This window comes from Phocoena sinus, chromosome 2 (genome assembly GCF_008692025.1).
Source record: "Phocoena sinus isolate mPhoSin1 chromosome 2, mPhoSin1.pri, whole genome shotgun sequence".
Classification (NCBI taxonomy): domain Eukaryota; kingdom Metazoa; phylum Chordata; class Mammalia; order Artiodactyla; family Phocoenidae; genus Phocoena; species Phocoena sinus.
Window position 1 is genome coordinate 75,800,465 of NC_045764.1, and position 15,828 is coordinate 75,816,292.

The window sequence follows — 15,828 nt, forward strand, 5'->3', positions numbered from 1 at the left end:
GCACAGACCCTGGGTTTTCCAGTGGTAAAGTCCTACATCCATCACAGGCTACCTGAAGACAGGCTACTAGCTCTTGTCCCTAGTAAGATGGCAAACAAAGTCTCTCTCTCTCTTTTTCTCGTTCTCATTCTGTCTTGCCACTCCTCTCACAACCCTTCTACAACTGCAGCTTAATCATCTAGTATTCTTTTTTTTAATTTTAAAATTATTATTATAATTTTTTGGGGGGGCTGCATTGGGTCTTTGTTGCAGTGCGTGGGTTTCTCATTGAGGTGGCTTCTCTTGTTGCGAAGCACGAGCTCTAGGCGCACGGGCTTCAGTAATTGCAGCAGGCGGGCTCAGTAATTGTGGCTTGTGGGCTCTAGAGCGCAGACTCAGTAGTTGTGGCGCATGGGCTTAGTTGCCCGTCGGCATGTGGGATCTTCCCGGACCAGGGATCGAACCCATGTCCCCTGCATTGGCAGGCTGATTCTTAACCACTGTACCACCAGGGAAGTCCCTAGTATTCTTTTTAAATATATTATTTTATATCCAAATTTATAAACCATAGTCCATCCTCCATCTCTACACATACTATGTTGAAGCATGCTGATACTGCCAATTACTACGGTGTAACATTTACTAATACAAAACAAGGGCAAGTAGCCATAACTGAATGAATACAAACATCAAATTAGGCAAATGTCAACTTGAGTGAGATCACTGTTTTGAATCCCAAGATGTTCAGTGTAAACAGATTTATAAAAATGAATTATGAAACACAAAGACAATAGAAATATAAGTTATTTATTAATCAATCCACTTACAAAGCAGGTGGCTTAATGCAAGCTTATCGACATCTTCACATATGACCCATGGGAACATGTCTTCCACATACAGACAGTGATGTTACTGACTGATGCATTTGCAATCTGGGGCATATTAAGCATATTTAGACAAATAAAATTAGGCTATCCTGTATATGAAAGTATCTTGATAATACACATCCTTAAGTGGATTAAAACTTTCTCCAAAGGAGAAATGTTAGTACATTAACTTAACTTTAATATTCTATATTATGCAGTAAATCTTAACTATAGAAATTAAAATTTTTAAATCAGTGATCGACTCTTGGTAATGTATGAAGTGGGAGTCTAAAACCAGAGCAACAGTAGGTTGACAGTATAATTTGTGCCTCACAGTATCTGCAGATTTACTGTTTTCAAGTTTAAAGAGAAATAAAACAAGAGACATGTAGATTCAGCTGACTTTATTTATCTTTAAACTAATAAAAATCCCTTTAAAAGTGATCCTGGGACCTTTAGAAGTTCTATGAATGCACAGATACCTGCCGATGACTGCAATTCTAAATCCTGACTAAATGTGTTTACAAAAATCAATGTAAGCAGATATCTTTAATATACGTGCTTAGCAGAAGACTGAACAAAATTCTACATGTCTTCTCCAATTTCCCTAAAATTTTGTTAAATCTGCAAGTATGTACAATCTAGCTAATTGAAATTGCTATTTAGTGTTCATCAGAGCTGTTTCACAGCAGCAAAAATTGAATCTGGGAAATAAAGTTCTAAACAATGTAGGAAAAAGATAAATACAATCAGAACAGCAGTCTAAATGTATGATATCAATATTCAACTCTATCTGCATTGTGCCAAAAGGAAAAGGATACACCAAGAAAATTTCTATTGATCACTCTGGTGATGTGAATACCACCTGCATCTGATTGAAAATGGTTTGTATTCTGTTCCCAGTATCAAGAATGGTATTTAATTCAGAACTCCATATTGTAAATATACAGCAGCCATTTTGTCCTAATTAAGGAATGTCTTAATACACAATATTATCATTTTCTAGAGGATCTTTATACATTAAACTAAAGTACATGATTGATTAAATTAAACGTTAGTAATGGATAAAAAAAATTCGTAATTCTCAAGACCTGGTACTATGTAAAAAACAAAAAGACCACGAAATTCTACTTACTAAAGCAGCTAATCTTGCCTGCAAGTTTAGGGTCACAAGCCCATAATATGTGCAAAGAAATGCAATACAAGGAACCATGCAAAAATACAGTAAAATGATACAGGAAAAATGTCAAATCTAGAAAAAAAAAGCTTTTATAAATACATCAAAATCAACTGTATACATAAACTGTAGGTCTAGCATTAGTTGTACCATATAGCAGAGCCAGCACTCTAAGTTCACGGCTTCCAAATCTGCGCAGGTAAGTCATGCCATCTTTGGTAGACTGCAGTACCAGGAGGGTGGGAATGAGAGGGAGGGTAAGAGTTCTGAAACATGGTGTCAACTTTCACTTGGCAGCTGGGCCTCAATGTCCACTCTGCATATGGGGCACTTCTTGTTGGTAATCAACCACTGGTCAACACACACTTGGTGGAAAAGGTGCATACAGGGAAGGCGTCTATTATAGGCAAAAACATAAAAAGCAAAAATTAATTTTATGACAAGTGTAGTGCATTTATTTTTAAACAAATGATACATGTAATAATTCAGTAATGTTCTGAAGTTACTAAACATTTTTCTCTTCTGTTAAAAAAACAAACCAAAAAAAACACCCCTCCATACTCAAGAGTTACACCTACATTAAGTTAATACTCTGGGCAATATAATGTATAAATGACCAAGATAATTAACTGTCACAGGTATGGAATCAAATTATGTAAAATCTCAAGAATTTTAAGAACAACAATTACATTAGCAATTATTCCAGCTTTGCTTCTCTACATGAGCTGCCAATGCACTGGAGTTGGCAATATGTTTCCTGTAACATAATACTGTAAGTACATTTTTAAATATCAAATCATTGTATTTGTGAAGCACTTTCAAAAAAATCTCATTTAATTCTCTCTCAAAAGCCTTAGAACTTATGTTGTAAATATACAGCAGCCATATCATACTGATTAAGGAATGTCTTAATATGCAATATTATTTTCTGTCTACAGGATCTTTACATATTAAATTTAAGTACCTGATTGATTAAAGGTTAATAATATTGTTTTCATGTTATATCCACTTAATTCTATGCTACTCTTTTAAAATTGGGTTAAAAAGAGACATTTACTTTAGTACACTACACTACCAATTGGAAATTGAGAAATAAAGAAAGCTTCCATGCAATAACACAGTAACGTTAAATCTAAGTGTAACAGTAGGATAAAAGTTACTGACTTGTGTCCCTTTCAACTTCCACCCCCGTTAAGAGTTGTCATACATTTCAGACTTCCTAATATTTTGTAAAAATAGCTAAAAAGAGGTGTTCCAATTATTCCTTGCACAGTATTGTCAATATTGTAAAAACAATTATCATCCATATTTATAAATCTTCACTGGAAATAATACAGTGTTCAAATAACCTTATATGTGGTATAGTAGACAACTTTTTATAACAATTTTTCTCTCTCTTAGCCAACTGAAGAAATATGATAAAGTTTTCCTTATAAACTAGGGCAACAAGACTACTATACAGTTTTTATATATGTTATAGAACTTGTTTCATATGGGATTATGTTACATTAGAAAAAACCAGAATAGGAACAAAACAATTAAGAGATTATAAAAAGAGAAGTCTAAAATTAATGTTTGGTTAGCATAATAACATTTCCTAAATCACAAAGTTGCAAGAAGAAAACAGTCTACAAACTGAGAGGAAATTTTAGAACAAGATTACTTTATAAAAGATACTGTAAAACAAACTGCATGGAGCTAATCTGGATCCCCCTCTTTAAGCTCTGGAGAATACATTAATATATCTGTCTTGGCCTCCAAAGCCTCTCACCTCTCAAATTCTCCTTCCTGCAAGATTTAAAGAAGACATTTTTGCCCACAAAATTTCCCTGGCCAAGTCTTGGTGTGGCCCCAAAACAGGTAGCATATTTCCCATCCATACCCCTTTGCTGTTAATACAGACACTTTAATCTTTTTTATTTCACTCACTATAAGAAGGCAATTCTACATGTCAGAGACTGGTAACAGGGTATGCCAGGAGTAATCTTTATTTGGGTTCTTGTCTACTTTCAAATAAAATCTTGTACAGTTTTGACAATGGATTTTAGATAATTAGTGTCTAGTTACCTCACATCTTCACCTTCCTCTAAAATAGACAAACAGATAGTACATTTTTCCTCTGTGTCTTCCTCAGTCCCTTCTTCCCCATCTTGTTTGCAGTGCAGTTTCCTCTGTGAGAACCAATCAGTTGTTACCTTATTAGTAGAGATGACATTATTGAACAACTGAGTAAAGTCTGTGTTTATTTGAAAAACAAAACAAAACAAAACCACACATTCACCCACAACTTATTTCCCAGGCAAAACTGTCATGAATTAAAGGATGAATTAAGTGACTATTATCAACTAAGTGTTCTTGTAAGACCCTTAAATAATCAGCATCAAAAGCAAAATTAAAAGTAACAGAAATTCATTAGCTTGAAATTTATCATTTTTAATCACAATTAGAATACTATATACTACTTTTGTCCTATCATGAGCACAGCCAAATAAACTTTATTTTACTAATGAACATTTCAAATAACATTCAAAAAATTAATGCTAATTATAGTATTTAGCTTAAACAGTTGAAAGGACTTTACTGGTAATACCTCATTAATACTCTTAGAAAAAGGATGAAAAAAACAATGAACAGAAATTTCACACTTTATTAGTCTCTATAGGATAGAACACTGTTGTCTGTTGAAAGAAATTTATTTAACATGCTTAGTCCATAACTTCTAGATGTAATACTACATAAGGAATATAAGGGTAGAATATAAGAAATGTAGGTCAATTAAATGTCCATCAAAATAACTGACTAGTTAAATTATGGTACTACTGTATGATGGAATTCTGTATAAGTGATGAAAAAGAATATGGATCATCTGTAGGTGCTGATATAGAATGAAAAGAAAATGTGCAAAAATGTGTGTATATTATCCTCTTTATTTTTAAAAGTGAAAGAAAAATATATACATATGCCTATTATTAAAAATATGTGGAAGAATACCTAAGAAATGTTTAAGCATGATTTTTCTTCTGGGAAGGAAAACTAGGATCAGTAGGGTAACAGACTTCAGAGTATATATTTTTATACTTTCAATTTTTTTAACCACATGCATGTATTGTTTTAATAATAAAAAATGTAGGGCTTCCCTGGTGGCGCAGTGATTGAGAGTCCGCCTGCCGATGCAGGGGACGTGGGTTCATGCCCCGGTCCAGGAGGATCCCACATGGCGCGGAGCGGCTGGGCCCCTGAGCCATGGCCGCTGAGCCTGCGCGTCCGGAGCCTGTGCTCCGCAACGGGAGAGGCCACAACAGTGAGAAGCCCGCGTACCACAAAAAAAGAAAAAAAAATGTAGTTGCTAGACTCTACAAACTCAAAGGAAGTCCATAATATTAAATGTTATGCATTTCAATAATAATGTAGATGTTTCATAAAATAAATTCTTACTTTTTTGTATTTATGTGGATATGTACATCTTTCAATTGTCCCCTGGGATGCTCCACGATTGACATTTCCTAGTCTTTCTTCCAAATGAATAAGTTCCTGAAGGTGAAGAATAACTAGTATTAAAAGTCAGGATGATTATTCCTTGAACAGCACTGTCAATACTGTAAAAGCAATAAAGTTCCATATTTATAAACCTGCAACGTAAATAGAGTATTCAAAAAGCCATATATACAGTAAGGCAAATGACTGTTTATAATTCTCTTCTCAGCCAACTGAAGTGGTATGGCAAAGTCATCCCTGCAGACTAGGGCAGCATGTTACCGCATGGTACTATGTACATCAGTAAGCATGTGTGCATGCATGTAGGAGATGAAATCATTGTAGTAAAATAGGCAAACAGGTCAAACAATAGTTCTAAGTCCCAACGACTCCAACTTCCAAACTGACATGAAGAAACAGAACTTTACACCAGGGACTTCCCTGGTGGTGCAGTGGTTAAGAATCCGCCTGCCAAAGCAGGGGACAGGGGTTCGAGCCCTGGTCCAGGAAGATCCCACATGCCGCGGAGCAACTAAGCCCGTGTGCCGCAACTACTGAAGCCTGTGTGCCCTACAGCCCATGCTCCGCAACGAAGAGTAGCCCCCACTCGCCGTAACTAGAGAAAGCCCACACGCCGCAACGAAGACCCAATGCAGCCAAAAACAAATAAATTTTTAAAAAAACCAAAAAACTTTACATCATATTCAAATGACTTGTTCTTCCTGAAAATTCAAACAAGAAGATATTTAGCGAAAAACTGAATTACTTAGGTTTATTTTTCTATAGCAATGCTTCTCTGAAAATTAAGCTTAGTCAAAAAGCATTAAACATCGATTGTAGTAGGAAAATATTAGAAAAACCTAAATGATTTTCTAGGAGAATGGTTAAATTATATTCATCCACACAGTACAATATAAGAGCTATCGAAAACAATGAATTGGTCCAAAAAATGATAGTACTGATTTCCAAGATATATTGCAAAAGGTAGATTTATATAGAAAATGTTACTGCTCAATTCTAATGTATTACAAACATCACATGGGTTCAATAAAGCACGTAAGTCTACTGCATTTATTTTTGAAAAAAACATTAAGGCTTTTCTCTCACATTTAATAGTATGGTTCTTTATCTGATATTTATATTAATTCAATAAATTTCTACATTCTTCTGTATTAGATATTTTCATTTACCCTTCTTCAAATACTTGGGTAATTTCTGACACTAAAATTAATATCACTTATAAACTTTTCTATAATAATCCCTAGAAGCAATATCAGAAATTCAGGTATTTTACTGCTTTCTGATCCCCAGCCACTGCAGCAATCCTATACAGTTGTAAATATTAATATTACATATATTCTCTCTCTGCATTACGGATACTGTGGCAAATATCTTCATTAATTTTATTACATACCTCAAAATTGCCCCTGAAAGGACCTCTGAATGATGTTCCATCCAAGCCTGATGAAATGTAACGAATGTGAGGATAGCCTGCCATGTCAGGAACCTATTTTAGTAGAAGAGATAGGCTAAATCAATTAAGAATAGGCTCAAGTTTTGCTGCTACCATTGAATAATTCAGATACTCAATTCTCTCCATCCAGTTTCTCACAAAAATCAACTTCAATAACTATATATAGCTCCAAAAAAGCATTCTGTTAACAGGTTCCTCTTCAAAAATGATCTCTTTTATAATAACTCAAACCGTCATCAGAAGGAAAAAAAAAGGGAACAGCAGTTCCACGAGATAACAATTCTCTTCTACTTGATTTATTTTGCACAAAGAATCCTAAGTAGAAAATACTCAAACCTAAGAACGATGTTCTTAGTAGCCTAAATGTATAAAGGCTAAAATTTTATAAGATCTGATCAATTTCAGAGAGCTTTATTGAACAGTATTAAGAAACAGAAATGCACAAAACTTAACTTCAACATAAAAGTTTTACTCCGCTTCCTCTAACTCCCAAATAGTCAAAGGTACCCTTGGCTCCTTTTTTGGTTTGGCTCTGTTAGTGAAAGTTTTAACAGTGTTTTCTAATTTTTTTGTTAGGCATAGTCAATCCTTATTATTCATGGATGTCTTTGTTGCGAACTCACCTACTTGAGAGAATTTATTTGAATTTATTTGTAACTCCAGAATCAATAGTCATGCTCTCACAGTCATTCATGGACCTGCACAGAGCAGCAAGAAATTTGACTTGGCCAATACGTGTTCCCAGCCTAGAGGAAGAAGACCCTGCCTAGTTGTTTCAGCTCTTACACTGTAAACAAGTGTCTTTTTTGCAATCTACTTAGTGCAATGTTTTTCACATTTTTGTGCTATTTATAGATCATTTTATTGTTTAAAATGGCTCCCAAACAAAATGCTTAATTCTTGGCTAGTGTTCCTAAGTGCAAGAAGGTTGTGATGTGCTTTATGCAGAAATTATGTGTAGATAAGCTTCATTCAGGCATGAGTTATGGTGTTGTTGGCCATGAGATCAATGTTAATGAATCAACAGTATATGTCAAATAAGGTGTCTCTAAACAGAAAAACACATTAAAGCAACGTAATGCATTGACTGGTTGTTGTGACTAGAAGCTTGCAATAACCTAGGGCTGTATTTACCCTTAGGAATAATATTGGGTTAGCCAAAAAGTTCGTTCGGGGTTTTCTGTAACATCGTATGGAAAAACCCAAACGAACTTTTTGGCCACCCCAATAGTTCAACATCTGCTTAGTCAGCGTTCACAGCAAATCTACACAACATAACTACCATGAATAACAAGAGTTGACCGTAGTGTTAGGAAAGGGAGATTCTGAGACAGAGCACCATTCTTCCATTTTTATAAATAAATCTCCAAAATTATTTTTTAATCATCTTCCGCTGAATCGTAACACACTTCTAGCAGGTTTTACAGCTTTAAAAGACAATTCACACATGGAAAAGAATTTAAAATAAGCAATAACTTTTACCCTTAAAATAGCCTAGTATTTAAATATCTGCAATTTTCCTCATAATCAAGATCAATAGTATCCAGCTTTAAGCAGATAATCTAACTTCCTACACATCTCCAAGGAAAATGAAAAAAATCAGAAAGGAATTCCTGCCTTCCAAACTACTTAAAGCCGCACCTCTCCTGTAACCCTCCCTAGCCTCCTTTCTCTAGCTTTTAGGGGTAAGCTTCCTCTTTCTCCTACTCAAAGGTCAGCTCTATCACCTGCTCCCCTCTTCTCCTATTCCCCAACCCTGGGTCATCCTTAATTAGCTGCTACCCACCCCTTTTCCGCGACATCTTCAAACAAGCCCTCCCTAATGCTAATGTTGTTCTGTCCTAAACCTAAAATTACCTTCAAGTTTCTCTAAACCTAAATTACCTCTCTAAACCTGGAACAAATGCCAACCCTATTTCCCACTTTCCCTTCACAGCCAAGTTTATAAAGCAAGTAGTTTATATTCACAGTCTCCACATTTTTTAACCTTCCTTACTGTAATCTAAGAGGCACCCCATCTCCATCCTTCACCACTACTGAAATCACTCTGACAAAAGCCGCCAATAACCACTCCCATGCCAAATGCATTCAACATTTTTCAAACTTTACTTTTTTGTGATGGAAACGCTACTGACCATATTATTCTGACATAATTCTAACTTCATTTATCCTCAACTTCTCTAGCCAATTCTTGGAATTCTTTGTTTGAAGTACAGTATTATCATTTAAATATAGTATTATTATTCTCCAAGGTTTTTTTCAATCTCTTGTCAGTCTGACAAATTAGATTAGATTAGATTTTCCTGGAAATCTAATCCTCTTCCATGGATTCATGTAATATGACAGATATGTGACACATATACATTGTACATTGACAGATCACAACCCATCTTTAACTCAGATACCAGTTTATTGTTTGGAGATCCAGACCATAAACCTAACTTCCTACTGGACATCCCACCTTGATACACATATTATCTCAGATTCAATATGTCCAAAACCTAACTCACCTAATAACCCCTTCCCTAAACCCTCATCTAATATTCTCCAACTTAGTGAATGGCAACATCATATACCTAATAACCAAAGCTAGAAATCTGGAAGTCATCCTAAATATTACTCAAATGTATCCCATCCTTTTTATGTCAACTGCCACTGCCCTTGTTCAGGCATTCACCAACTTTTATCTCTTCTACTATAATGTCCTAACCAGTATCCTTTTCCTACCATGAAATCTATTTTACACACAACTAAAGAGGGGGTCTATTTAACTACAATCTGATTAAATCACTCTAACAACATAAATATGATCAAGACATTCCCCTTTCAATGGTTCCTGAGCCCTAGTTTCTTAGCAGGGCAGATATTTCATTGCTGAATGACCCTCACCCCTAAGATCTAGAAATACCAACTTACTTGGATTTCCTTGTGCTTATGCTATTTGAAAGCTCTTTACATGCTGTAGCCACTGTAAGAGTACCATTCCCAATTCTTCCAAAGCCTGCTTAGAAGTTGCATGTATAATAAAGTGTCTTGGCAACCTTCTCTGCAGTGCCTCTACCCCTACAAGACAAAACTACTCACTTCTCTGTACCACACAATATGTATTATGTGAAGGGCAAACTCAATTTTTGCGAAATGTGTTCTTTAGAACTCAAAATGGATCAACAAAATCTGAATCTGTTCAAATCAGATACAGAGAATTAATACAGTCCTGCTGATCAGAAAATAAAGTATGAATGCATTAGAACAGACCCATTACCACTTACAACAAAATAAAGCACATGTCCTAGGGAGAGTGGATCAAGATTGTCATCTTCACATAAAAAGAAAAAAATTTGTCATTTTTTACATTAAGAAGAATATATTTTACAATGCAAATACAAACACATATTTTAATATATTAATACCTTCTTATAGCACAGTTCCAATCTAATAATAATAATTCTCAACTTTTACTGAAACACCTATTAACAACTAATACATTAAAAATATTTCCAATAAAATATTTAATTTAGAAAAGAAAGAATAGTTTTCGAAGGTAACTATGTCAGAATTTTGAAAGGTTCCTATTTTACCATTAAAGGAAGAGCTCCTAATTGCAAGTGATGAAGTCGAGGTGGTGCATGGTAATGGGCCAAGTGAGGATGCAATGCTCCAGGTGTATAAGTAGCTGCAGTCACTCCAGCTTCAATTCCCAGTTCCCTGACAAAAGAGGAGAACAGTTTAAATTTTAGACATCTTTACAGTGTCTTTATTATCAACAGAAATGGGGGATGATGTTTACATTTTTTAAAGTAATCTGAAGATTCTTATCTTACTTAGCTGAGAAAAAAAGATAATTTAGCCCAAAGGATATAACTAATAATCTCAAATTCACTTTAGGAATTAACATTCAAAGATCCAATTTTGTGAGCGTGAGGGGCAAAGCACTTGCATTCAGCTTCACATCTCACAAAGGAAGGGAACACAATGAATGGCCCCTAAGGTTCCTTCCAATCTAAAAGTCTGATTCTTCTTGAGGAGCATATAGAATAGAGTTTGCTTTTTTGGTTTATATGAATGTGCTCCCAGGTCTTCCGTTTGTTGGATAGTGCCTCTGATTGTTGGCATCAAGGACAATTACCTTATAAAGCAAGGGTAAACAAAATTTTAGAAAGAGTAAAATTTGGTAAATGCCAAATATTCTTTTATTTATTCTCATTTTATGTTTTGTCTCAAAAGTCATTGTGGATCAAGATCTCAATGACTGCCCACAGACAACAGATCCAGAAAGAAAATTAATGCAAATCTGCTTCCATTTCTCTAGGAAAGAACACAAGCCTAGAGGATGCTGGCTGGATTTCCCCTGTCAACAGCAGGGGTTAAGGGTGGTACAGCAAATGTGAGTACAAAGGTGGGGGGCGGTGGATAAAGAAGTTATGAAAAGTTTAGGGAGTTAACTTTTGACGGTAGATCCCTGAAAAACAACAACAACAAAAAGCTCTACTCCTGTTTGACACACTCCCTGCCCCAGAACTCAAGCTGCTACTCTTTCCTCTCCAGGTCTCTTAGGACTCACCCAGAGACAGTGCTTCACAGATAAGCTGGAATTCAGTTTCTCCACACTACCCTTCTCTAGGCATTCCACTACAAAGTATCTCTTCCAGGTTTCCACCACAAGAAACTGAGCATAGCTTTGAAATAAACAAGATACTGACCAGGCAGATCTCTCCGGAGCCTGTCGAGGATGTGAGGACATAGTCTGAGGCACATGAATATGATGCCCATGACCATAGTTTGGATGCATCCTATGTGGATGGGGGGGGGGCGTTCATGTGCCCGCCTGGAAACACAGAACACAAAAAGACCACTGGAAATAATTGAATAATTGGTTATTTCTTAGTGTAGAAAAAATAATATAGTATTACTATTACAAACATCTACAGATTAGTCTTGAAATTAATTCTATACATTATAAAAATGTAATATAAAATAATTTAATGATTAATAATAAATCAAGAAACCATAATCCCACAAATTCTCACTGCTCATTTATTACAGTGCCGCCAATCTGAATATCACCCAAGGAAAAAGGCAGTTTTAACATTATCTTGCATACCTGCTTTACAGCAATTATTTTAAATAGAATAGGAACTAAATAAAATTTTAAAAATTAATATTCCAGCATATGCTACAGGCACAAAGAAGTTATTTTATATAAACATATAAAGCAGAAAAATGGAAACTATTTTATTTTGCTTCACCTTTATACTGTAATAATATTCATCCATTTTAATGGATAAAACTTCTAAGAAAAAAATTTTAAACTTGTGCATTTTTTTCAAACACACATGTCAACCCATCCAGGGAACTGACATTACCTCCATTCACACTTTGTCATCCCAGCTAATTATATTTTCTCTTTCTAGTCTAAAGTCTGTCAAATTTACAAATGCAAATAGTCATAAAGTTCTAAACAAATGGCACTTAAGCAAAACAGCTCCAGGGATTCATTTTTTATAGTCTAATTCTTACTATTAGTTTCGAACACATTTACAGATTTTGCATGTTTAATCTTAATTTTCTAGATACTGGAAGATATGAATATGAAATTGGCAACTTTCTATATAAAGGTTCACTATATTAGAATGGCAGAAACAGCTAGAGCTTCTGAATATAACCTTAAATTATATAACTAAAGAAAGAAGTTACACAAGTGCCAGATTATTGATTAGATCAAGAGTTTCGCAAACATTCTGGAAGGGCCAAATAGTTAATACTGTTCGCTCTATAGGCCACATGGTCTCTGTTGCAACTATTCAATTTAGTTTCTGTAGTGTGAAAGAAGCTACAGACAATACACAGATGAACAAGTGTAGCTGTTTTCCTGCAAACCTTTATTTACCAAAACAGGCAGGCAGAATAAGACCAACAAAGTACGCTGCCCTAAATTAGAATATCAGATCCTGAATTTTCAAAAGAAAACAAAAAGTTCAATTTTAGTCTTTTCATAATGTTTGGGGAATATCTTAATATTTAAATTTATAAATAAACTAAGTTAATAAGACTAGTTTTTCAATGTCAGCTGTTGAAAACTTCTACTAACACCCTTCTTCCCTCGGGTTGGTCACATAAAATAAATCAAATTCAATCTTTAATAACTTTACATCTTGTTACTCAGGATCACTAATTTTTTTTTTTTTTTTTTTTTTTTTTTTTTTTTTTTTTTTTTTTTAATGCGTTACGCGGGCCTCTCACTGTTGTGGCCTCTCCCGTTGCGGAGGACAGGCTCCGGACGCGCAGGCTCAGCGGCCATGGCTCACGGGCCCAGCCGCTCCGCGGCATGTGGGATCCTCCCAGACCGGGGCACGAACCCGTGTCCCCTGCATCGGCAGGCGGACTCTCAACCACTGCGCCACCAGGGAAGCCCAGGATCACTAATTTTAACATTAATCTTTAGTATGGACTACTGAAGAAACAAACAAGAGATTAGTTTGCAAAAATAAATGACCTTGGGTTATATCCTGAAAGGGCTTTGATTTTATTAAATAACCTGATATAGATTTTTTTTTTTTTTTTTTTTTTTTTTTGTGGTTCGCTGGCCTCTCACTGTTGTGGCCTCTCCCGTTGTGGAGCACAGGCTCCGGACAAGCAGGCTCAGCGGCCATGGCTCACGGGCCCAGCCACTCTGCGGCATGTGGGATCCTCCTGGACCGGGGCGCGAACCCGTGTCCCCTGCATCGGCAGGTGGACTCTCAACCACTGCGCCACCAGGGAAGCCCCTGATATAGATTTTTTTTTGTCAGCACCTACAACTCAGGATGAGACGGAGGAACATTCTGGTTAGTAAAGAATTAATTTCCCAGTGAACTGAGGATTAAGTTACATCACTATTAATTGAGGATAGCTACATCACTTCTAAAGACTTTACAGGTTTAAAGACCAATGGAAATAGAAGGCAAAAGAATAAAGTGTGATTATTTTTTTAAAAACATAAAACATACGTTGGATGCTGCATCATTCTCCTTCTTTGAACTTCCATCCTCTGCATCACTTCATGAGGATGCAGTCTCTGTGCCGTAGGTGCTGTGGCTGGAATATGGTGTGAAATTGGCTGGTGTGTGGGAGGAAGATGCTGAGGGACTGGTGCAGCAGTACTGGCTAAATGCGTTGGAGGTGGAGGTGCCACGGGGTGAGATGTTGCATGAGAAGATATCTGAGAATGGAAAGCATGTACAGGATGAGGAATAACATAATCCACTTGAGGTGGAGGCTGAGTCTGAGGAGGAGGGTTTCCGTGAGAGTGGGGGCAGGCAGAGGTTTGATGATGAAGTGGTCTTGTCAAAGAAGCATCTGTAAGAAAAGCACAGGCACCATACAGTTGAGCATATATTGGCATAATACATTCCTATTATATTTTACAGACATATTAGCACACATTTAATTTTTATGAATACTTTATCAATGCTTGAGTCTGCTTAGTCCTGTTTGGCATCTTGCTTTCTTCTTTATCATAGGTATCTTCTCACGTCAATATATATAGCTTTACTTCATTCACAGCTTCACAGCATTCCACTATAGGAATGCACCAAAATTTATTGAAGAAATCGCCACTGATAAAAACTGGAAGTAATCCAAAGCTGCAATAAACATCTGTATGATTCCCCTTGTGCTCTTTCATACATGCATGTACACACGTGTGTACATGCATGTGCACACGCACACACACACACACACACACACACACTGCTCAGAGAGAGTTACAGAAACATAAAGTTACAGAAGCATAAATTCCTATAAGCAGTTCTGAGTCTGAGAGAATAATTTAAATTCAGATACTGATTGACAAAACATCCTTCCCAAAGTTTACATAATTAATTACCATCAGCAGTACATGAGAGCTCCCGCCTAATTACACTATCACTAAATTTTTAAAATGCTAACCAGAAAAAAATTATGTATTTATTTACCACTTACATTTCTTCCCAGAATTATCTATTCATATTCTTAGCCTATTATTCACCTTTTTCTTGTTGATTTATAAGTATTCCTTGTATAAATGCAAGCTTTGTCATAAAAAGGTAGTATAAACATTTTTCCAAATTGTCTCCTGTCAATTTTACTCTGTCATACTCAAGTATTTTGCTTTTGTATAATCAAATGTATAAATTATATACTTATAAATACATAAATCTTGTTTTCCTTTGTCATTTACTGGTTATAGAGCACTAGAAAGAGGAAAGCAATTTGCGAGTCCTAGGCACAACTGCAAACATATACTTTCATTAGTGCACTTCTCCTCCTGCCCCATGCCACTTTTCCAGTGCTACATTAAGAAGAAGGGGGTATATTTGCCAGGAACTTGCCATGGAAATCAGCCTTTATAAAGATGGTTTCGCCCATTTCTTCATCCTGAATCTTTATGTTGCAAAGTGACTGTTGAAAGGTCCCTCAGAGGAATACGTATCTCTCTTACTCTAAGGGATATGCATCTGTTTGAGGTCTAAAAATAAGTTTGTCTCCTCTTTGGATTTTAGCTCTAATTTCATTTTATTTGTAAGACTTTTCTTGGTAGCCTGGTATGGAGCTACAGCTATTCTCTAGTTTCATTACAGAAAGACTGCCTTCAATTTTTAATTGCTTTGATTCATGCATCAGTGGTGAAAGTTAGGTAACTATGGACTCATTCAGCCATACTTCAAAGGAAACCTTGCTAGTATGTATTGTTATTTAAAGGAAATAGTAACTAAATATTCACAATATTTAAAGGAAACTTTCACTAAGCTCAAGGTAAGTTGTGACATATTTTTAAACTGACTTTCTAAAAGTTATATTTTCAAATCAATGCTTTACGCTAAGAAGTCACAAAGCTCAGT

At 35.7% G+C, this 15,828-nt stretch overlaps 1 protein-coding gene across 1 annotated transcript in view; it reads right to left on the reverse strand.

Annotated features, from left to right (window-relative positions):
- Positions 1-765: 765 nt before the first annotated feature.
- RNF111 (ring finger protein 111) overlaps positions 766-15,828 on the reverse strand; it is a 79,740-nt gene continuing 64,677 nt past the window's right edge. Inside the window, 8 exon segments of the mRNA XM_032622849.1 lie at positions 766-2,419; positions 4,090-4,217; positions 5,458-5,553; positions 6,911-7,003; positions 10,549-10,675; positions 11,671-11,782; positions 11,785-11,795; positions 13,957-14,305. Coding sequence (XP_032478740.1) covers positions 2,302-2,419; positions 4,090-4,217; positions 5,458-5,553; positions 6,911-7,003; positions 10,549-10,675; positions 11,671-11,782; positions 11,785-11,795; positions 13,957-14,305 — 1,034 coding nt within the window. The 3' untranslated portion in view covers positions 766-2,301.